The sequence below is a fragment of the Diplotaxodon limnothrissa genome, linkage group LG12, assembly GCF_057381915.1.
Source record: "Diplotaxodon limnothrissa isolate DT_005_m linkage group LG12, D_limnothrissa_male_GT1.1, whole genome shotgun sequence".
Lineage (NCBI taxonomy): Eukaryota > Metazoa > Chordata > Actinopteri > Cichliformes > Cichlidae > Diplotaxodon > Diplotaxodon limnothrissa.
Window position 1 is genome coordinate 13444418 of NC_140607.1, and position 17832 is coordinate 13462249.

Consider the following 17832-nt stretch of genomic DNA (forward strand, 5'->3'; position numbering starts at 1 on the left):
GTTTCCGCAGTTCCACCAGTGTTGAGCGTGCCTCATGTCGAGTACATGGCTGTGCTAGGCCAGCCAGTCAGCCTGGAGTGCATAGCTGATGGGCAGCCTCTGCCTGAAGTCACCTGGCACAAAGAGAGGAGGCCTGTGCTTGATGGCGCTCATGTGCGCGTCTTCTCCAATGGAACTCTGGCAATTATTTCTACCCAGCGCAGCGACGCGGGTCTTTACACGTGTACTGCTAAAAACCCCGCCGGCAGAGCCAGCCATGATATGAGGCTGCTCATTCAAGGTGAGTGAAGCACTTTACAAGCTGCGCTGTGTCGTAACATGTTTGTGTTAATAGTGGTGTCTCTTTTCAGTCCCACCCGTGATTGCTCCTACACAGACGCAACTGTCAGTTATCCAAGGATTTCAGGCTCTGCTGCCCTGCGCTGCTCAGGGTTCACCAGAGCCTAAAGTGTCATGGGAGAAGGACGGCAGCGTGGTGCCCAACCTCCCTGGCAAATTCACCGTCTTACGGTCAGGAGAGCTGATCATAGAGAGGGCTGAGGTTAGCCTCTATGTCATGCTTTCTCTGCACTTTATTATGAACTGCATCTCTCTGTAGTTCCATGTGCAACACTCAGCTGCTGCTTCTTTCCTTCAACAGTCAGGAGACGCTGGTGTGTTTACATGCGTAGCCACCAATGCAGCAGGCTCTGCGAGGCAAGACATCCGACTGACCATCAATATGAGGCCTGCATTCAAGGAGCTGCCAGGCGATGCAATGCTAAACAAAGGGCAGACTCTTGCCTTATCGTGCCATGCTCAGGGAACGCCTTCTCCTACTATCTCCTGGACTGTCAACAACAGTCCCTATGCAGGTAGTGTTTTCCTTTTTTTCTTCAGTTACACAGCTCATAATTGCCACACAGATTACTGTATTTGTTATTATGTGTAATGCATTCAGTTTAAAAAAAAAGAAGCCTAATTTAAAATAAAACTGTGGTGTAAAACTGCAAAACTGTTGCAGGTGCCACTGTAGATGAGGCAGGCAGAAGCTCCATCATCATTGAGAATGTGACTCGGAGTGATGCTGGGACCTACGTGTGCATAGCAGCAAACAGCGTGGGTTCCATTAGAGCGCTCTCGTTCGTCCGTATCAGAGGTGAGATTTATCCTCGAGGATTCCCGCTCACTGAACTTTCTATAGATATTTACATTATGACACATTCTATCTGAAAATACACATGCTATGTGTTTCCAGAGCCTCCGGTGTTGAAGGGTGAAGCCCACACGTCTCAGACAGTCATTCAGGGTGGCTCTGCTGTGCTTGACTGTCCCGTCCACGGAGACCCCAGCCCTGTCCTCCGCTGGCTCAGAAATGGAAAACCGCTACCTCGCTTCCTCCGAATGCAAACCCTCCACAACGGATCTCTGGTCATTTACAGCACCACTGTAAATATAACATTTTCTTTTCGCCTCCTATTTCTGTTCTTTTGAGCAGTAATCCTGCTTCTAAACAAGTTCTGTCAAGCCTAGCTCACTCTGGCATGAAACATTTTCCGATGTAGTTTGCGCAAGAAGGCTCCATCACGCAATCTGAGTAGAACAGCGGCGCTTTATTCATCCCATCTGAGCTTCATCTACAATACCCTTGGGTAGAGGAACAGCGTGTGACTGTCCTGTAGTGTCCTGCTCCCATCTAAATCAGATTCAGTTCAGCCGGAGAGGCTAACAGCATTAGGCTCAGAGGGAAGAAACAAACAGAATGCTGTATGTTCCCAGACTCTGCCCCTCTTTCCGTAGCCTCTAACCTTATTATGGTCTCTAACTGCTGCTGTAATTGCACAGCCTGCAGCTGAGACTTTCTCACAGACAGATGACTGTCCTTCCAGCAGAGTGCTCTTATTATGAAATTTCCTCTCTCTGTCCCTGTAATATTAATTATGACAAACAATTCAATGGAATAAAGTCAACTGCCCCATTGAAAATGTCAGATTTTGTTTGCTTGTATGGTAATTTCCCTAAACTGTAAAACTGTACCCAATTCAGAGATATGTTTGTCTGGAAGGTTTGTAGTCCTATTAAAGGATAACTGTTCCTTAGATAATTCGATAATCAGCTAAACCTGGTTGATCTACAGGCTGCAGATGAAGGGGAGTATCAGTGTGTGGCTGAAAGTGAGGCTGGAACAGCTGAGAGGACCATTACGCTCAAGGTTCAGAGTGAGTTCTGTCTATATGATTTATTTAACGGGTTATGAAATAAAAAATTCAAACAAGTTTGTACCATAATGTACTTCCCAAACTGCCTCCAATCCACTTTTAAGAACGACTTTAAAATGTTAGTTTCCCCCCGTGTTCACTTATTCATGTCTGTTGCTTTCATGTGTTGCAAGTGCTCCTTTCCTTTGCACAACAGCAAGTTTGCACAACATAACCTGTGCAAATGAACTTCCTGAGGACCCACTGTTGAAAATTCTTTTCTTCTCTTCCTCTCTTAGTCAATGGAGGCTACTCTAGCTGGCAGGAGTGGGGACCATGCAGTAGCACCTGTGGCCAAGGCTTCCAAGAGCGAATCAGACTATGCAACAACCCAGAACCAGCTAATGGAGGCCGATCATGCAGCGGCCCCAGTATCGACTCTAGAAAATGTCAGGTCGGCTTGTGTCCAGGTACCAGTGGCTTTGTTATTCATTTCGATTCATTTTGATGCCTCCAAAAAAATATGTCTGTGTAATGCATGAGGAAATTTGAAAATTAAAATATATTATCTCAGTATTTGCAATCTTGGCCGTTGCCGATAACTACAAAATATTTCATTATTCAACCCTTCAATTCAATTTTATATATACACTGCCAAATCACAACAGCAGTCCCCTCAAGTTAGCTCAGTACCATAAGAACTAAAAATAATACAGAGAAAACCAAGCGCTTGGTGACAGTGGGAAGGAAAAACTCCCTTTTAACAGGAAGAAACCTCCGGCACAACCAGGCTCAAGGAGGGGCAGTCATCTGTTGTGACCAGTTGGGGGTGAAGGGAGGAAGACAGGACAAGAGACGCAATATGGAAGAAAGCCAGAGATTAATAATAAGTAATAATTAAATGAGGAGTGGTGTCTAACACAGAAGTATGCTCTTTCTTTCCAGTCCATGTCAGTAACTTTAAACACTTTCAGGGAGCGTTTAGGACAACCTGATATTAATGAATTTCAGTTAATGTAGCTTATTTAAACGTATTTTGGTGCTGCCAGGTGAGGTTCCACGCAGGACTAGAGGCAGCCTGATAGGAATGGTCAATGACAGAGAGTTTGGTGTGTCCTACCTGGAGGCCAACATTACAGACAATGATGACGAGGGGAGCAGCACTGTGCAGGCACGCCTTGACAATATTCCTCCCACTGTGGGTGAGTGATGGCATGTACCATTGTGTACCATTGGTTGCTGTTGACCTCAGCCTCATACCTAACAGTTACCACTTCATTAAACAGTGGTCACGCTGAATTTTACTAGAAAGAGTTGAATTCTTGGGGATGCATTCCCAATCTTGTTCAAATCACATGTTGATGTGTAGCAGAGCAGCAGAGGCACAGAGCTAATGCTGTCTTGTTGTAGGTCCCTTGCTGCGGGTGCTGGTGTCTGTGTTTGCACCCATCTACTGGACCACCGTGCTGCAGAATGGAGCAGCCAGAAATGGCTACGCTTTCACTCAGGGCCAGTTCAGACAGGAGTCTCAGCTGGAGTTCGAGACTGGTGAGCTTTGCCTACTACACATTTTTGCTTTGTTTTCCGTGCATATGCCAGTTAATATTTAAAGCTTTTGATTCATTTATTTAAGGTCATGCACTGCATATTTAATCGATGAAAGTACTCGGCTTAAGATAAGTTTTGTTCAACTCTTTTTATTTCTGTTTAGTTTCTTCTAAACTGTGGTGTGATTTTACAGGAACAACAACAAATGTTGAGTTTTTCATGTCCATTATGCGCTCTTTTGTAAAACAGTCAGTAGATGGCGGCACTTACTAGCAGTCACATACATTGAACATGGAGGCTTGTGCTTCTAAGCAGTTACAGCACGCTCCCTTGTGGTTTTAAGTGGATTTACAGTGTTATGTTTTTTGGTTTTTTAATCTCTTCTAACAGGGGAAATCCTACGTTTGACTCATGTTGCCAGAGGTCTGGATTCGGAGGGTGTTTTGCTAATTGACATAGTAATTAACGGATTTGTTCCTCCTTCATTATCATCATCTCACATGAGCCTTCAGGTGTGTTCACAGCTTTCATCGCAATGTGTATTTAAAGATCATTCAGATCAAATCCTGACTTAAAGACATGACACTTTAGTTTCACACCTCCGATCCTCTTTAGTTTGTGTGACCCGATTTCACTCCTGCCCCGTAGGAGTTCGATGAGTCATATGTGCAGACGGGCCAAGGGCAGCTGTACTCGTGGTCAACGCAAACCCACCAGAGAGGAGGAAGCCCCATGGTGCTGCGTTGTAATCACACAATTATTTACGAGGGCCAGGAAGAGCGCCAGGGTCCTGTGCTTCAACTGCTCAAGGTTTCTGGGATGAATAGTGCCTACAACATGTTTACGCTCACTTTGGACTTCCATGTTACTGCCAGCCTACACGTACCAGGTCTGCAAAAATATTAAAAAATTCCAGCAATTTAAACTCGATTTTACATGAAATCCAGGATCTGTTGGAAAGCCTAACATTGCATGTACTCTGTGTTTGCAGATGGTTATGAAGACGCATGCCCTAAAGGTTTCACTCTTGACACCACCTCCTACTGTGCTGGTATGCTGTGCTTATTTTTTAATACCTCAATCATTTTTAACACCATTTATTTGAACATTTGTGACTGTTCTATTTTATTATTATCATCAAATGCATTCTTATTAGATGAAGATGAGTGTGCGCTCCAGTCTCCCTGCTCTCATTCGTGTAACAACATTATGGGAGGCTTTTCCTGTACCTGTCCGTCTGGCTTCACCATTTCTGCAGACACCAATGTATGCCAAGGTAAGACAAAGAAAAGTTGCTGGGTGATTTTTTTGCAATATCCAATATTACAATACACAGTGCACAGAGATAATGTCCTACTTAAGTAAATCTAAAATGATCTCACTAACTGTTTCCCTCATGCAGATATCGATGAATGTTCCCAAGGCTCACACATGTGCCACTACAACCAGCAGTGTGTCAACACAGTGGGAACGTATCGCTGCCAGGCCAAGTGTGGACCAGGATTTAAGGCCAGCATCACAGGAACCAGCTGTGAAGGCAAGCAGCTGTTAATCACTGTTAAAATGTCCAGCATTTCATATGGAGGCATAAACGTCTCATTATTTTCCTGTTCGTGTAATATTTTATTATATTTGCACCTGCAACAATAATAAAAATCTCATTTCTTGCCAATCACTTAAGTGTTAATCAGCGATAAAGCCCTGCTGTATGTGTCGAATTGGTCTTTTAGATGTAGATGAGTGCCAAGAGTCCGCTGTCTCCCCGTGCCAGCACCAGTGCCTCAATACTCTGGGTTCCTACCGCTGTGTTTGCCACCCTGGATACCAGCTGTCAGGACGTCACTGCATTGGTCAGTTGAGATAAAAAGAACAAAAACTACCTGCCTGCCTTAACTTGTTTGAATTCTTATTAAGTTATGCTACAGAAGATTTCAAAAGATAAGACTACACCCAACTGCATTTTTTTATATACAAACTTAGCACAAAATATAAGGAAGTTTGTGTTCAGTTTGTGTTCTTTGTTGTAACGCTGCTTCTTATACTTATAATGTTGAAAAGCCTGTTTATTCCCCTTGGATGTATTTTCCATTGATACAGCATCCACAGTAATGCGGGCCCTGCAGAATATTTACTAACAGCTCCGATGTGACGGTTTAACTTTTGCAGACATCAATGAATGCACGAGGAACGTATGCCCGGCTCACCAGCAGTGCCGTAACACAGAAGGAGGATACCAGTGTTTCGACAGCTGCCCAGCTGGAATGACCAAAGCAGAGAATGGGGCCTGCGTGGGTAAGCTGCTTTTATCCACTTTATTTATTTAGACATTGCTTCATTTAACAGTTCCTGTTCATTAATCACTGTTTAATTTATTGACTGACAGCATGAACTCATTCATGCCTTGAAAGACTCAGATTTGGCTTCTACCTCCAACCCTTCAACACTGTATCGTGAATTTGCTAAAATGGTTTTCCTAATAAGTGGAAATGAAACCCCCTGTAATCCTTTTGAAAGCCAAAAGAACCACTGATCACTGGTCAAAAGAGGCCAAATAGAGAGCAAAAGATTTTATGAACTGTAAATCCACTGCTGCGAAAAGAAAACTTCTGTAACAAGATGCAGCAGAGTTTATGGTAGACACTGCTGCACGGCAGCTTTAAGGTACTCAGGATATCTTCTCTTTAACTGGCTTCATGTCAGCAATCGCAGTCAGCATTAACACACATATTAGCTCAGGTCGTCCCAATCTAGCCAAGTGCACTCACGTAAAAGAGGCAGTGTTTGCAGTGTAGGAGCAATCACTAAACACAGGCGTGTGTAAAGGGGTCTTTTTTTTTCTTAATAAAGAGAAAATGATAATTTCAGGAAAAATACAACAAGAACAAGATGCATAATCCAGGCTTAAATCAACCTTTATTTAGCCAAAGTGAGGAAAAGCAAACTAAAGTTATCGGTTTTGTCAATATAACCATTAACCTTAATCTATCGTTAAGGTATAGCTGGATATGACCAGTGTTGGGACTAACGCGTTATTAAGTAACGCGTTACAGTAACTACGTTATTATTGTAGTAACGAGCACGGTAACTAGTTATTGTGCCAAAATCAGGAACGCGTTAGTCGTTACTGGGATTTAGATGGGCTCGTTACTCGTTACTTCGTGTGGTGGCATCGCGGAGCTTCCACAGATTCAGTAACATTAGCAAGTGGTGGAGGCCAGCAGCTGGATGAAGGAAAGGGGAGGCAGGAGGAGGAGAGGCCCGAGGCGGCCGCAGGTCCAAGTGTGAACTGAACTTCAGGTAAGAAGTTCTGACCTGCAGTCTCTCTGGGTCAGATATGAACCAAGTGTAGGTGGAGTTTATTTTCGTTATTCTGACTTTTTCGTACTGCGTGCTAGCTAGCATGACGGAGTTTCTATACAGCTGGGTGGTGCTGTGAAGTTAATGATGTTGAACTTTATTTTGTTCATAAGTTATTAGAGTTGCCAACCGTCCCGTCTGGTATTCAGAGAAAATATTATGCGTTTCTTATTGAGGTGAAAAGGAACAGTTTGTCCCGTAATTCAGCTACAATGAAAAAGGCACAAAGCTGGAGTTATTCTGTGTTTACGCTGCACAGCTGCCTCTTCTTCTTTCATTCTCTGCCCCTCCCTCTCCCGTTTCTACTTCAGTCATGAAAACTGATCAATGATCAGCTGATCGGCTTTTCTCCCTTGTTTGTTTATCGCTCACTTTGCGCCAGAAAGAGGAAACCAACGGATGTCGCGCTAAACAACAGCAGCACGTTTAAGCTTGATCAGCTATTGTTAGAATTTATTTAATATTAATTTCTAGTATCAGCTGATGTTTGCTGGAGCCACAGCTGTAAAGCTGCTGGTCATGATGTCGGTTTGGAGATGTGGTGAGAGGGAAACATGAAGATGAAACCAGGAGATGTCCTTACTGAACCATCAGAGCTGTGATGGAGAAACAGGTTTACCTTTTAGGTGACATGAATGAGTTGAAGTTATGAACTGTTTCTGAGAGACAAATAACACCAGGATCCTTTTTTAGGTAGCTGACAGCTGGTAACTGTGCAGGGGCGGGTCTAGCAAAGTGTTGCCAGGGGGGCATGTAGGGCATTAACAGGGAGAGGGGGGCACAAAGAAATACTTTTCTTTCTTATTCTCATTTAAAATGTCTAGCTTTTATTAAATAATTATCTGAATCTTACAACAAACGATTGATAGACTGATGCATATATACCATCAGAACAGTGAACATCACTGTCACAACAGTGTTTGTTTTCATTCAAAGGCTTTATGATTTTTCCTATAATGGTGGCCAGTCTCTAGTCAAAACGCCCGGGCCAATTTTCTGTCCCAGTCCAGCTCTGTATGCAGCTCATCTGCAGTCTGGTGTTACCTACATCTTCCTATTCAGAAGGCAGAATTTCCGAGTTCTGAGTACAATCAAAGCACCACGACTGCAGTTTTTGTGTTGGATGTAAAAGGCGCACATGACGCTGTGACGTAGGCTAGAATCATGGCAGCAGTCAATGACGGTCCAGGCGTGGGATTTCTCTCGTGGAAATGTGCACATTATCTTTTCCTTTCTATTGGTAGGTGGCACAGTGCACTGTGGCAAGTAAGCAAGCTAGAAGACTGGCAAAGTTATGGAAGCAACACATTAACAAGAGAAGTCTGAGTAAAACCAAAGTTACTTTCCCTGGTAACTAGTTACTTTGAAAGTAACGAGTAACTTGAAGTAACTGAGTTACTTTTGAGAGAAGTAACTAGTAATGTAACTAAGTTACTATTTTAAAGTAACTTACCCAACACTGGATATGACTGTGTGAAAATCATCCTTTTTTGATCTGGACATTTTTCAGATATTGACGAATGCCAGGATGGAAGTCACATGTGTCGCTACACTCAGATCTGTCGAAACACAGTCGGAGGTTATGGATGCGTGTGTCCCAGAGGCTATCGATCTCAGGGAGTTGGGCTTCCATGTTTGGGTAATTATTACGTTTGTTTAACAAAAAAACCCTAAACATCACACCCAACGGAAGCACAAATCACTACTTAACTTTTGTTTTTCATTTCCAGACATCGATGAGTGTCTGCAAACGCCAAATCCCTGCGCCTATCAGTGCCGCAATGTGCCGGGCAGCTTCAGGTGTCTGTGCCCCCCTGGGACAGTGCTACTCGGCGATGGGCGCTCCTGCGCAGGGCTTGAGAGAGGGCACACCTTCACAAACGGAACCAGAGTCAGGGCGAGACTCGTCCCACAGCTGGTGTCATCCCTCGGCAGGCCAATCCTCTCCCGTTCCCATGGAGTATCTCGCATCACCAGGCAGAGCTGTCCTGTCGGGTACACCAACAGAGACGGCAAGTGTGTTGGTAAGTTGAAATCAAAAAGACTCCAAAAGATGTAAAATAACAAAGGATTCTTACAATATAAGCCCAAACAATGTTCTGTTGTTTTCCACTTACAGATGTGGACGAGTGCCTCCTCAAGAAACCGTGCCAACATGAATGCCGAAATACGATTGGTAGTTTCCAGTGCCTGTGTCCCCCTGGATACCAGCTGCTACCCAACGGCCGAAGCTGTAAAGGTAAATGTCTCCTTAAACTGTTTTAAAACTTCCACCTTCCCCTCAAATTATTACAGCTATATACTTATCCCCTCTCTTTCTCTTAGACATTGATGAGTGTGTAGAACAAGGCATCCAGTGTGGACGCAACCAGATGTGTTTTAACACCCGAGGAGGATACCAGTGTCTGGATACACCCTGCCCTGCATCCTACCAGAGTGGAAGAAGACCCGGGTAATTTGCAACATTAATAAGTGTTATACAGGGTTATTAATTAAGTTGTAGATACCACACAAATGCAAAATTATGTTCATTATATGAATTAATAATTTTTTTTTTTTCCGGACGACTTTTAAAGGACCTGTTACAGGCCTTGCTTGCTGGATTGCGCCACCGGAGGCTCTCCTCTGCTCCTGCAGTACAAGCTGCTCACTCTTCCCTCCGGCATTCCAGCCAATCACAACGTGGTACGACTGTCAGCTTTCTCAGAGTCTGGCATCCTGCAGGAGCGCACATCCTTTACAATACTTGAGCAAGAACCGGAGGCAGGCGGGCTGGGGCAGGTGTTCGGTATCAGAGATGAGGCCGGCAGAGGGATCATCTACACCCTGCAGGTTCTGGACAGACCTGGACTAGTGAGGCTCAAAGTGCAGGCCACCACTATATCGCTGCAAGGCCGCATTACCTACCAGAGCATCTTTATCATCTACATTTCCATCTCACCCTACCCCTACTGATCGTCCATGCTGCTTTCCACATGACTCTGCCCCCCCAGGATGTTAGCAAGTGGATAATTATTGTGTATCTTGACTTGCGACTGAATCATAGCAGGAAAAGTCCTGTTCCAAATCTTGGCTTCTGTGGGATCTTTTGATCACAGAGCAGAACATCCTGTTCGGAAGACATCTGAAGTTCATTTCATTACCCTGCACCCTCTTTGTGGTTAAAAAATGCAGAGAGCATCTAATTCACATCTGAAAATTCAGAATGTATCAGGAACTTTTTTTTTATGTTCTTCTATCAAACATTTTGTATGTTAGTTTAAAGTGTTGCATTTCTATTACTGGGAAAAATTCCTTTTCATATAAAAACATGTTTGCAGCATGGAAATACAAGCCTGCTGCTAAGCTACTATCACAGCTACGAAACTGTACAATGTTACCCCTATTATTTTAATTTATTTAAGGAATTTGAACACATCACTGGTTAATAAAACTTCCTGTCACAGAGAGTTTGACTTATTAAGGATCTACTGGCATTGTAATGGCACATTGTAACTAGCTAACAACAGTCTTTCATCTATCTTAATATTTTTGTATTCTTTTCTTACGTTTTGTTGTCACGTAAATTGTAAAGGTGCTATTCTGAATGTATTTTGGCGATACCATTACAAGCGATGTGATTGGTGCTGATTTTACAAAGGTAATATAGTTATTAACAAATAATGAAGCACAGTTGGACTGCACTTACATTTTCTCCAGCGTGGCGCTACAAACTAGCATGCTTTCACACCACTGTACAGAGCACTGTATTGAAAGTTATCGATGGTGTTCAGTAGTCAAATATGTGCCGCTGTTGTACAAATCTGAAAAGGAACATAACCTGAAAACCATAAAGTGCAGTTTAAGTACAGTATGTCCCTGTTGCTGTAAATGAATGTCAAATATCCACAGAAATAAAATGGACCACAATTTTGTTTTTGTCTATCTTACTGCCGTACCACCGTAGTTTTAATTATCTTCTGTTGAAGAAGAAAAACTCAAAAAACAAACTTTAACTTTGGGGACCATACTAAGAAAATCCTCCCTTTAATGGGGCAAGAAGAACTTTGAGTGTTTGAGCTTAATCTTGTTATATCATTATTCCTTTTTGGTGATCTCAGTCCAGACCTTTATTTAACCTGGATTTTTTACATCTAAAAAAAGCAGTTTTATATTTCAATCAGAAAGGGGTCAAATCTAACAGGATATACACAGGGATAACACATTAGAGTCCGACCAATACAAAATTAATCACAATTATTACATTGTTGCAAAACAATACTTCTGTACTCATAAGAGTGATCTCTTCCAGAATGACAACATCCCCATCTACAGGCCATGATGGGTCATGATTTAGATCATCAGCTTCACAGTGGCCAGATCTCAACCATCCCTTCAGTAGAGTCAATGCCAACACAGTAAAGCTGTTCTAACACCACGTGATAGCCCAACACCAAGAAACTTCCTGCTTTTTTTTTGTTTTGTTTTTTAATTTGTCCCCCATCTGCAACATAAAATTTGCTCTGGACAAAAATATGCTTTAAATCAAGAATCTTTTAGCGCTTTAATCAAAACCAGGAAGTCATATGAATCATAGATTCTTCACTTTGGAAAACAGGAAATCTCCAGTAAATAGCCGTTGCCTGAGGTAATACCTCAGCTGCTCTGTAGATGGAGCAGGATTTAGCCCGTTTTTAAAAAGATCCACTCGCGGGTGATCTCTAAAGTCCTCGCTGCTGGGTAACGGTGCTCTCTTAGCGTCATTAATCTCAGATGTTGAGCTGCTGGTCATAACTGACAAAACCCAAATCGCACTGGGCAGCTCGAACTTTACAGGAGAGATGTTTATATTAGCCCCCCCACATCGTACACGGTTTCTCCTGAAACCTATGATGTGCTCATCTGGAATACAGAACCCAGTTCTTTGCTGTTCATTTCCCCGAAATGAGTAATAGAGAAGGTCAAGGAAAGCTGGCCTGCGCTGTACCGGGGAAGCGTGTTTGTTGATGCTTCAGTGCTGTGTGTGTGTGCAGTTGCCTCAGGTTGTTTTCTATGATGTGCTCATTAGCCGTGACTGCATGTTAGGAATAACTAGTGAATACAAAGCTGATGGCGTTTGTGAAGATTTAGTATTTGTTGCAACATTTACAAGAGAATTGATCTGCTGAAATAATGTTGGAGCACTCTGTTAAAGCCAAAACCTGTCATGTAGCAATACTAACATTACTATTAGGTAAAAATGTTTCCTTTTTAAAATAAATGCAGGTCTGTGAATACTGTCCCATTATGTTCCATGCTGCTCGAGTTTCTAAACAAACACGCATTAAACTTAATTCTTTTTTACTATGGTGCATGCCAGGCTAATTAAAACCATCTGCGCTGCGTCTTTAATATTTCTGAAGCATGGGCAATAACTAAATCAGTGCTACCACTGGAATTTTTTAACAGATATGTGTAAATAGAACGAGCAGTGGTAGCAAATAATTAAAAATAGCATTAAAATGAGAAAAAATTACATTTCCTTCTCCCATTTCTTTCAGAGAAAAACAGCAGGACTGCACACAAACTTGGAAGCTTATCCTTCATTAAGTATCACTAATTCCCTGTAACACGTGTAAAAAAAAAAGAAGCGCTGTAAGGCAGACTGAAGGCTGTTTTCCCTTTTCTATAAAACACAAAGTATTAGTGGGAATGAATGCTTACGTCTGAGCGATGGCTACCAGTACCATCTCCCCTACTGCTTTACACAGTCAGGATGTCAGGAGAAATGGGGACTTGCTGTGCTCCACTCGCTAATGAGCACAACACTGCTGCCTATTAGTAGGTATAAGCAATGAAGCTCGGAGCATAACCATAATTAACAAATTAAACCTGCAAACAAAAGAATTCTTCGAGTCAAACTCTTGTCAAACATTTCACTTTGTCCTAGATTCTGCTTCACGCACAAATCAGCCGCTGTTTAATCACTCAGAAAACTTTCACATCCTGAAAAATATTTAAAAAGACCCCAAAAAAAAGTGCTGAAGTAGTCCATATTTTAAACAAAAATGACAGTGTGTGATATGAAGGGTTTAGCTCATGATGAACTCACAAAGAATTATTATTCAACTCTCAAGCTCTTGCAGAGCTTTTCTTTTGAGTCTTTAAGCTCTCTTTTCCAGATGCAGGCAGCTGGTTTTATTCAAAAAAATCCAATGATAGATGTATTTCAAACTACCTGTTGAGCATCAGTATACTGAGAAAGTTAGCATCTGGTGAACACACTGGGATATTTAGTTGATAAAGAGATTTTCTCAGAAGTCAGTGGAATAAAAAAGCAGTTAATAGGAGGATGAATGTCAGATATTAAAACCACTGACGTGAGAAATAAGGAGCATTGATCGTCTTGGGCAGTCTCTCTGGATTTCTTGTGGATGTTACTTATATGTGTACCACAAAAATAAACTCCTTTTCAAACTTTGCTATAAAACAAAGGAGGAATGGCTCCAGACACCACAGGACACAGGAGGTTCCTCATCAGTGCAACGGTGGTAAAAGAGCTGTTTTGTAGGGATGAGGGAGCGCTACACAATATTAGACAAGTGGTTTTAATATTTCACATTTCTCGCCATGTGTAGGGTGTGCGAGCAAGCACTGGTTTCATAATACATTTTTTTATAAGCTGATAATGTGTCAATGCTGTGTTTTTATATCTAGTTCAACTGTCCAGAAATGGCAACAGAAGAGTTAAGGCAATAATATGTTACCATTTTACCTCCAAATATTACACTCAAAGTACTTTTTATGGTACACTGACTGAGCCAGCTTTAGCTTCATGGACAATAAATTAGAGCTTCTCTGGCTAAGACTGAAAGCAGATAAGGAATTGTTGCTTTCTTCTGACCAAAACTTGGCTCAATAAAAACTTGCCAGATTCAGCTTTTCAACTTGGTCCTTCTTTTGTGAGCAGACTGAGACTCGGAAAAGTTTTACAAATGATATCAGGGAATAACAGAAGAGGCTGACCAGTATATGTCTCATATTGTTGAACTTGCTTAATGTTTGGCTTTGTCAGCAAAGTTAACGACTTGCAAAATTTTGTATTCAGATGATTTTCAGCTTTACTGTGTTCCCGATTCAAACCTAAATTTAATGCAATTCATGTAGCCTTGAATAGTCTAACATTCATAATTAAAGGTAGAGCGTGTAAAATCTCACCACCAGATGGCAGTAGATAACAGCTTGCAGTCAACTGAATTCTGTTTTCTTACCTGTGAGTTATCTCCTTTTCTTGTTTTTTTTTTTTTTTCCAGGTTACGCGTATGTGGCCGTTCCCTCGCCACAAACTCAATACGCACTTAGGTGGAACGGCCATGTCCATCTCGGCCACTGTGTTTAAGATGATGGGACAACATCTCGGTTTCCACAAATGTTCCTGTGTATTCTTGAAACCTTCCTGTCGTGTTCGGATTAAATCTGACTGATTTACAAATTAAAACACTCATAAATATTGTGTTTTACATCTGATTGCTTCAAGGCCTTATGACATCCTCCACACTATGAACTTGAACATATAAAAGTAACGAGCACCTCTTTCATTGAATTTTGAGTGCTTTAATCAACTTTGTTATATATGTGGTGTTCCCGGTCAAAAGTGTCCGCCATAGGAAATGAATGGGAATCCACCCCCCACCCCTTTCGGCCTCTGACCCCCTGAATGGCCCAGTGAATGACCAAATAAATAAAAGACCCACTGAACGACCTATTGAACTGAATTTGTTGGTGAAAAATGTTTGTTGTGTTAATTTAAGAGCTGTTAAAACTGACTGGTCCATTGTGACCGGAAACTCTAAAGTAAGGGGGATGGGGGTCCACAAAATTCTACATTTATACATTTTATCCTTGCACAATATTATTTTTTTCTTTTCAATAACCTCAAAAACAGCTAAATATACCTTTAAAGTAACTTTGGATTGTTTAACATTGGTAATTGAAGGAAAAACTCAAGAATTTGCAAGAAAAGCATGTGTGTGTTGAAAGAGCCTGTACCCATTAAAGTTGGTACAAGAAGTTTTCCAGACGTTTTTTTTTTTTTTTTTTGCTTTTTTTCAATGGCACCCTTTTATTTAACATCAGACACAACTGGAATCCAAACCAGTAAGGAATATGACTAATGTCCAACATTCATATGGTCACCAGCATCTGTGGAGAGACTGAGTAATACTATGAAGTGGCGACTGAACTACTGGTAAAAGCGTAATGGAGGATGTCCATGAGCAAAAGTGTAGTCTGAGCCAATTCGCCAAACACTGAGTATTTCTTGCATATTCATCATTATTGTTAGACATCTTAAAATGTGAAGTTTAGAGCAGATTGTCTGGCACCGAATCAGTGCATGAAGTTGAAACAGAGGATGAGGGTCACCAAAGGCCCAACTAATGCAAATGTAATCATGCTGCACACTGCAGTAACTGCGTGAATATAAAGATGCTGGCAACATGCTTGAGAGCCATTAATGCGTTTTGTTAGCACATACTTTGTCAGCATAGCACTCAAGTGTGGAGACCAATTTATAAAATTGAAATCTATTTTCCAGATGACATTTTAAGTTTCTTGCTCCATACAGCTGTGCTGCCAATAAATGTGATAATCAACATACATACGCAGTATAGTATTAACCATAACATTACCCTGTGCCCTCCTGGAAACCACTTGTGCACAGATGAAAAGCATGACATGGCAATATTTACTTGTTGCCATAGCAGCAGTTGAACATACATACATAAAAAAAGAAAATCTTTATGAAAGTAAGCCAGAGGAAAATAGGTAAGTGTGGAATAATGCAGACATGGTCCATAAATAATAATTTGGGTAATTTTGTATTTAAAAGGTTATTTATAATGCACGTGCACTCACACATTTTAGCTTAATTTTTGTGGTGCTAAGTGAACTTTCTCTCACTAAGGCGGTTGTGAAAAAGGATAAAATGTTTATTTATTTATTTATGTTTATTTTTTGCATGGAAAAAAGGCTAACTATGATCAGAGGCTGATATCTCAGGCAGACGTGTCAGACATGTCTACAAGCTCACACCGACCTGCATTACAAATCTGCACCAGCGAAGCCCTCAAAGCCATCTCTCCTCTCGCCGGGGCAATAAAACACAAATGCTGTGTGGCATATTCGTTGACATCATTCTTTTCAACTAGCTTGACAATATTTCCTGCACACGTCAGTGAACAGCTTGCCAAGAACATTAGTAAGTTTTGAACTGGTCTTTACCTTTTACAGCGCTGTATAAGACATCACATGGCTCTCTGTAGAATAGCCAGTGAAATCATTACTGGGACACTCTTCCAGCCACCCGCAGCGCTCCTCCAACACATGCAACAGAGACATCAGCTTGTCTTGATCTAGGCTAACACCTTCATGTGTTCTAAGCATGTTGGCTGGAATCTAGCTGTTGGTTGACTGAATGTGTCTGGTAAAGATTTAATGCGAGCCAGACACTGACTTCATCCCCACAGAGTTCACCACAGTAGTTCCATCCATCCTGCTACCCAATCTGCCAGGCAAGCCCCGCTTCCTTCCATTACTCCACGGGACTGCAGATGGGAGCGGGAGTGGGGGGCGTTGTACCAAATCAAACATTTTTTTGCTACAGAAGGAAATAGGAATAAAGACCACCACATACACACTCTTACACAAAAGTCTCAAAGCTACTGTTTTGGGTTCGATTCGACATTTAATGTCATTCACATCAGTCCTGGCATTATAGCAGGACATCAGACGCCAGATTTTCTTCTTCCTCACATTCACATTTCTTCTTAGAAAAAAGACTTTCCAGGCTCAATTGAATAAAACTCTTATATAACCACTTGCACGAAGAGGTCCAAGCAAAATAAAGCAACGCAGCACACCACTAAGAGTAGTAACGTGCACGAACTGAATTTTGTTGTTTTAATTGCGCATAATTCAGTAACCGCTATAACTACATAATTATAGAGAATTACACAAAGACATTGAGACTTATAAAGCTGCTATAATCAATATAGTAATAAATGATGTAACTGCTGTAACTCACTGTGAGAAATCCAGTGATAATTATGAGCCCTCTGTGCTATTCTCTACAGCCTTTCAGCTCAGCTCTTCCAGCTCAACCGCACTACTCTCATTAATGCTACATTCAGCAACAGCAGGCAACAATAAGACTTTTTAACAACAGAACTCTTGTCATGATAAATCGAGTACTTAGATAGCCAGGTATGCCCCTCGATAGTGAGCAGAGAGAAAGGTCTCTGCTGTGTGTAGATATCTAGTTTAAAGCTCCAGATAAAAAGACTTTTATTGTGTGGATGCCTTAATAGGCATCCACACTATTGAGATCCTGTTTCTCTTTCTTCTTTATTATTATTCCGGGTGTTTCCGTACACTTTTCGCCGTGGATCTACTTCCACAATTTTTGTGCTATTTTCACCGTTCAAACTCTAAACTGTTCTGCTCTTTCTGCTAATGCCGGCTATGACTTTTGGTGTTTATTACTATTATACTTTTTAAAATATTACACTTTTTTCCTTTAATTTGTCCCATTGAAATGAATGGGAAACTTCCACAATTCTGCTAAAACTTTCTTGTCTTTGAAACTTAACTACTGCCTCATACTTTCACCTAGAAACTCCATTCAAACTTTAAAATGTTCTCAAATGATTTGGCTATTCCTGTATGATTCAGCTTTTTCAGATCTTCTACCGTTTTAATCTTATCCCTCTTTGAGTTTTCAGTTGCAAAATTG

General features: G+C 41.5%; 1 protein-coding gene across 1 annotated transcript in view; it reads left to right on the forward strand.

Moving 5' to 3' along the window:
• The window catches only part of hmcn2 (hemicentin 2), a 45500-nt gene extending 35305 nt beyond the window's left edge, over positions 1-10195 (forward strand). The window contains exons 61-81 of the mRNA XM_085367145.1: positions 11-280; positions 351-541; positions 641-854; positions 1004-1138; positions 1238-1428; positions 2117-2198; positions 2477-2647; positions 3227-3379; positions 3588-3725; positions 4116-4237; positions 4374-4614; positions 4717-4776; positions 4882-5001; positions 5128-5262; positions 5456-5575; positions 5892-6017; positions 8593-8721; positions 8813-9106; positions 9202-9321; positions 9408-9534; positions 9659-10195. Of these exons, the coding sequence (XP_085223271.1) occupies positions 11-280; positions 351-541; positions 641-854; positions 1004-1138; positions 1238-1428; positions 2117-2198; positions 2477-2647; positions 3227-3379; positions 3588-3725; positions 4116-4237; positions 4374-4614; positions 4717-4776; positions 4882-5001; positions 5128-5262; positions 5456-5575; positions 5892-6017; positions 8593-8721; positions 8813-9106; positions 9202-9321; positions 9408-9534; positions 9659-10037 (3518 nt within the window). The 3' untranslated portion in view covers positions 10038-10195. The remainder of the gene's footprint in view (positions 1-10; positions 281-350; positions 542-640; positions 855-1003; positions 1139-1237; positions 1429-2116; positions 2199-2476; positions 2648-3226; positions 3380-3587; positions 3726-4115; positions 4238-4373; positions 4615-4716; positions 4777-4881; positions 5002-5127; positions 5263-5455; positions 5576-5891; positions 6018-8592; positions 8722-8812; positions 9107-9201; positions 9322-9407; positions 9535-9658) is intronic.
• The last annotated feature ends 7637 nt before the right edge of the window (positions 10196-17832 follow it).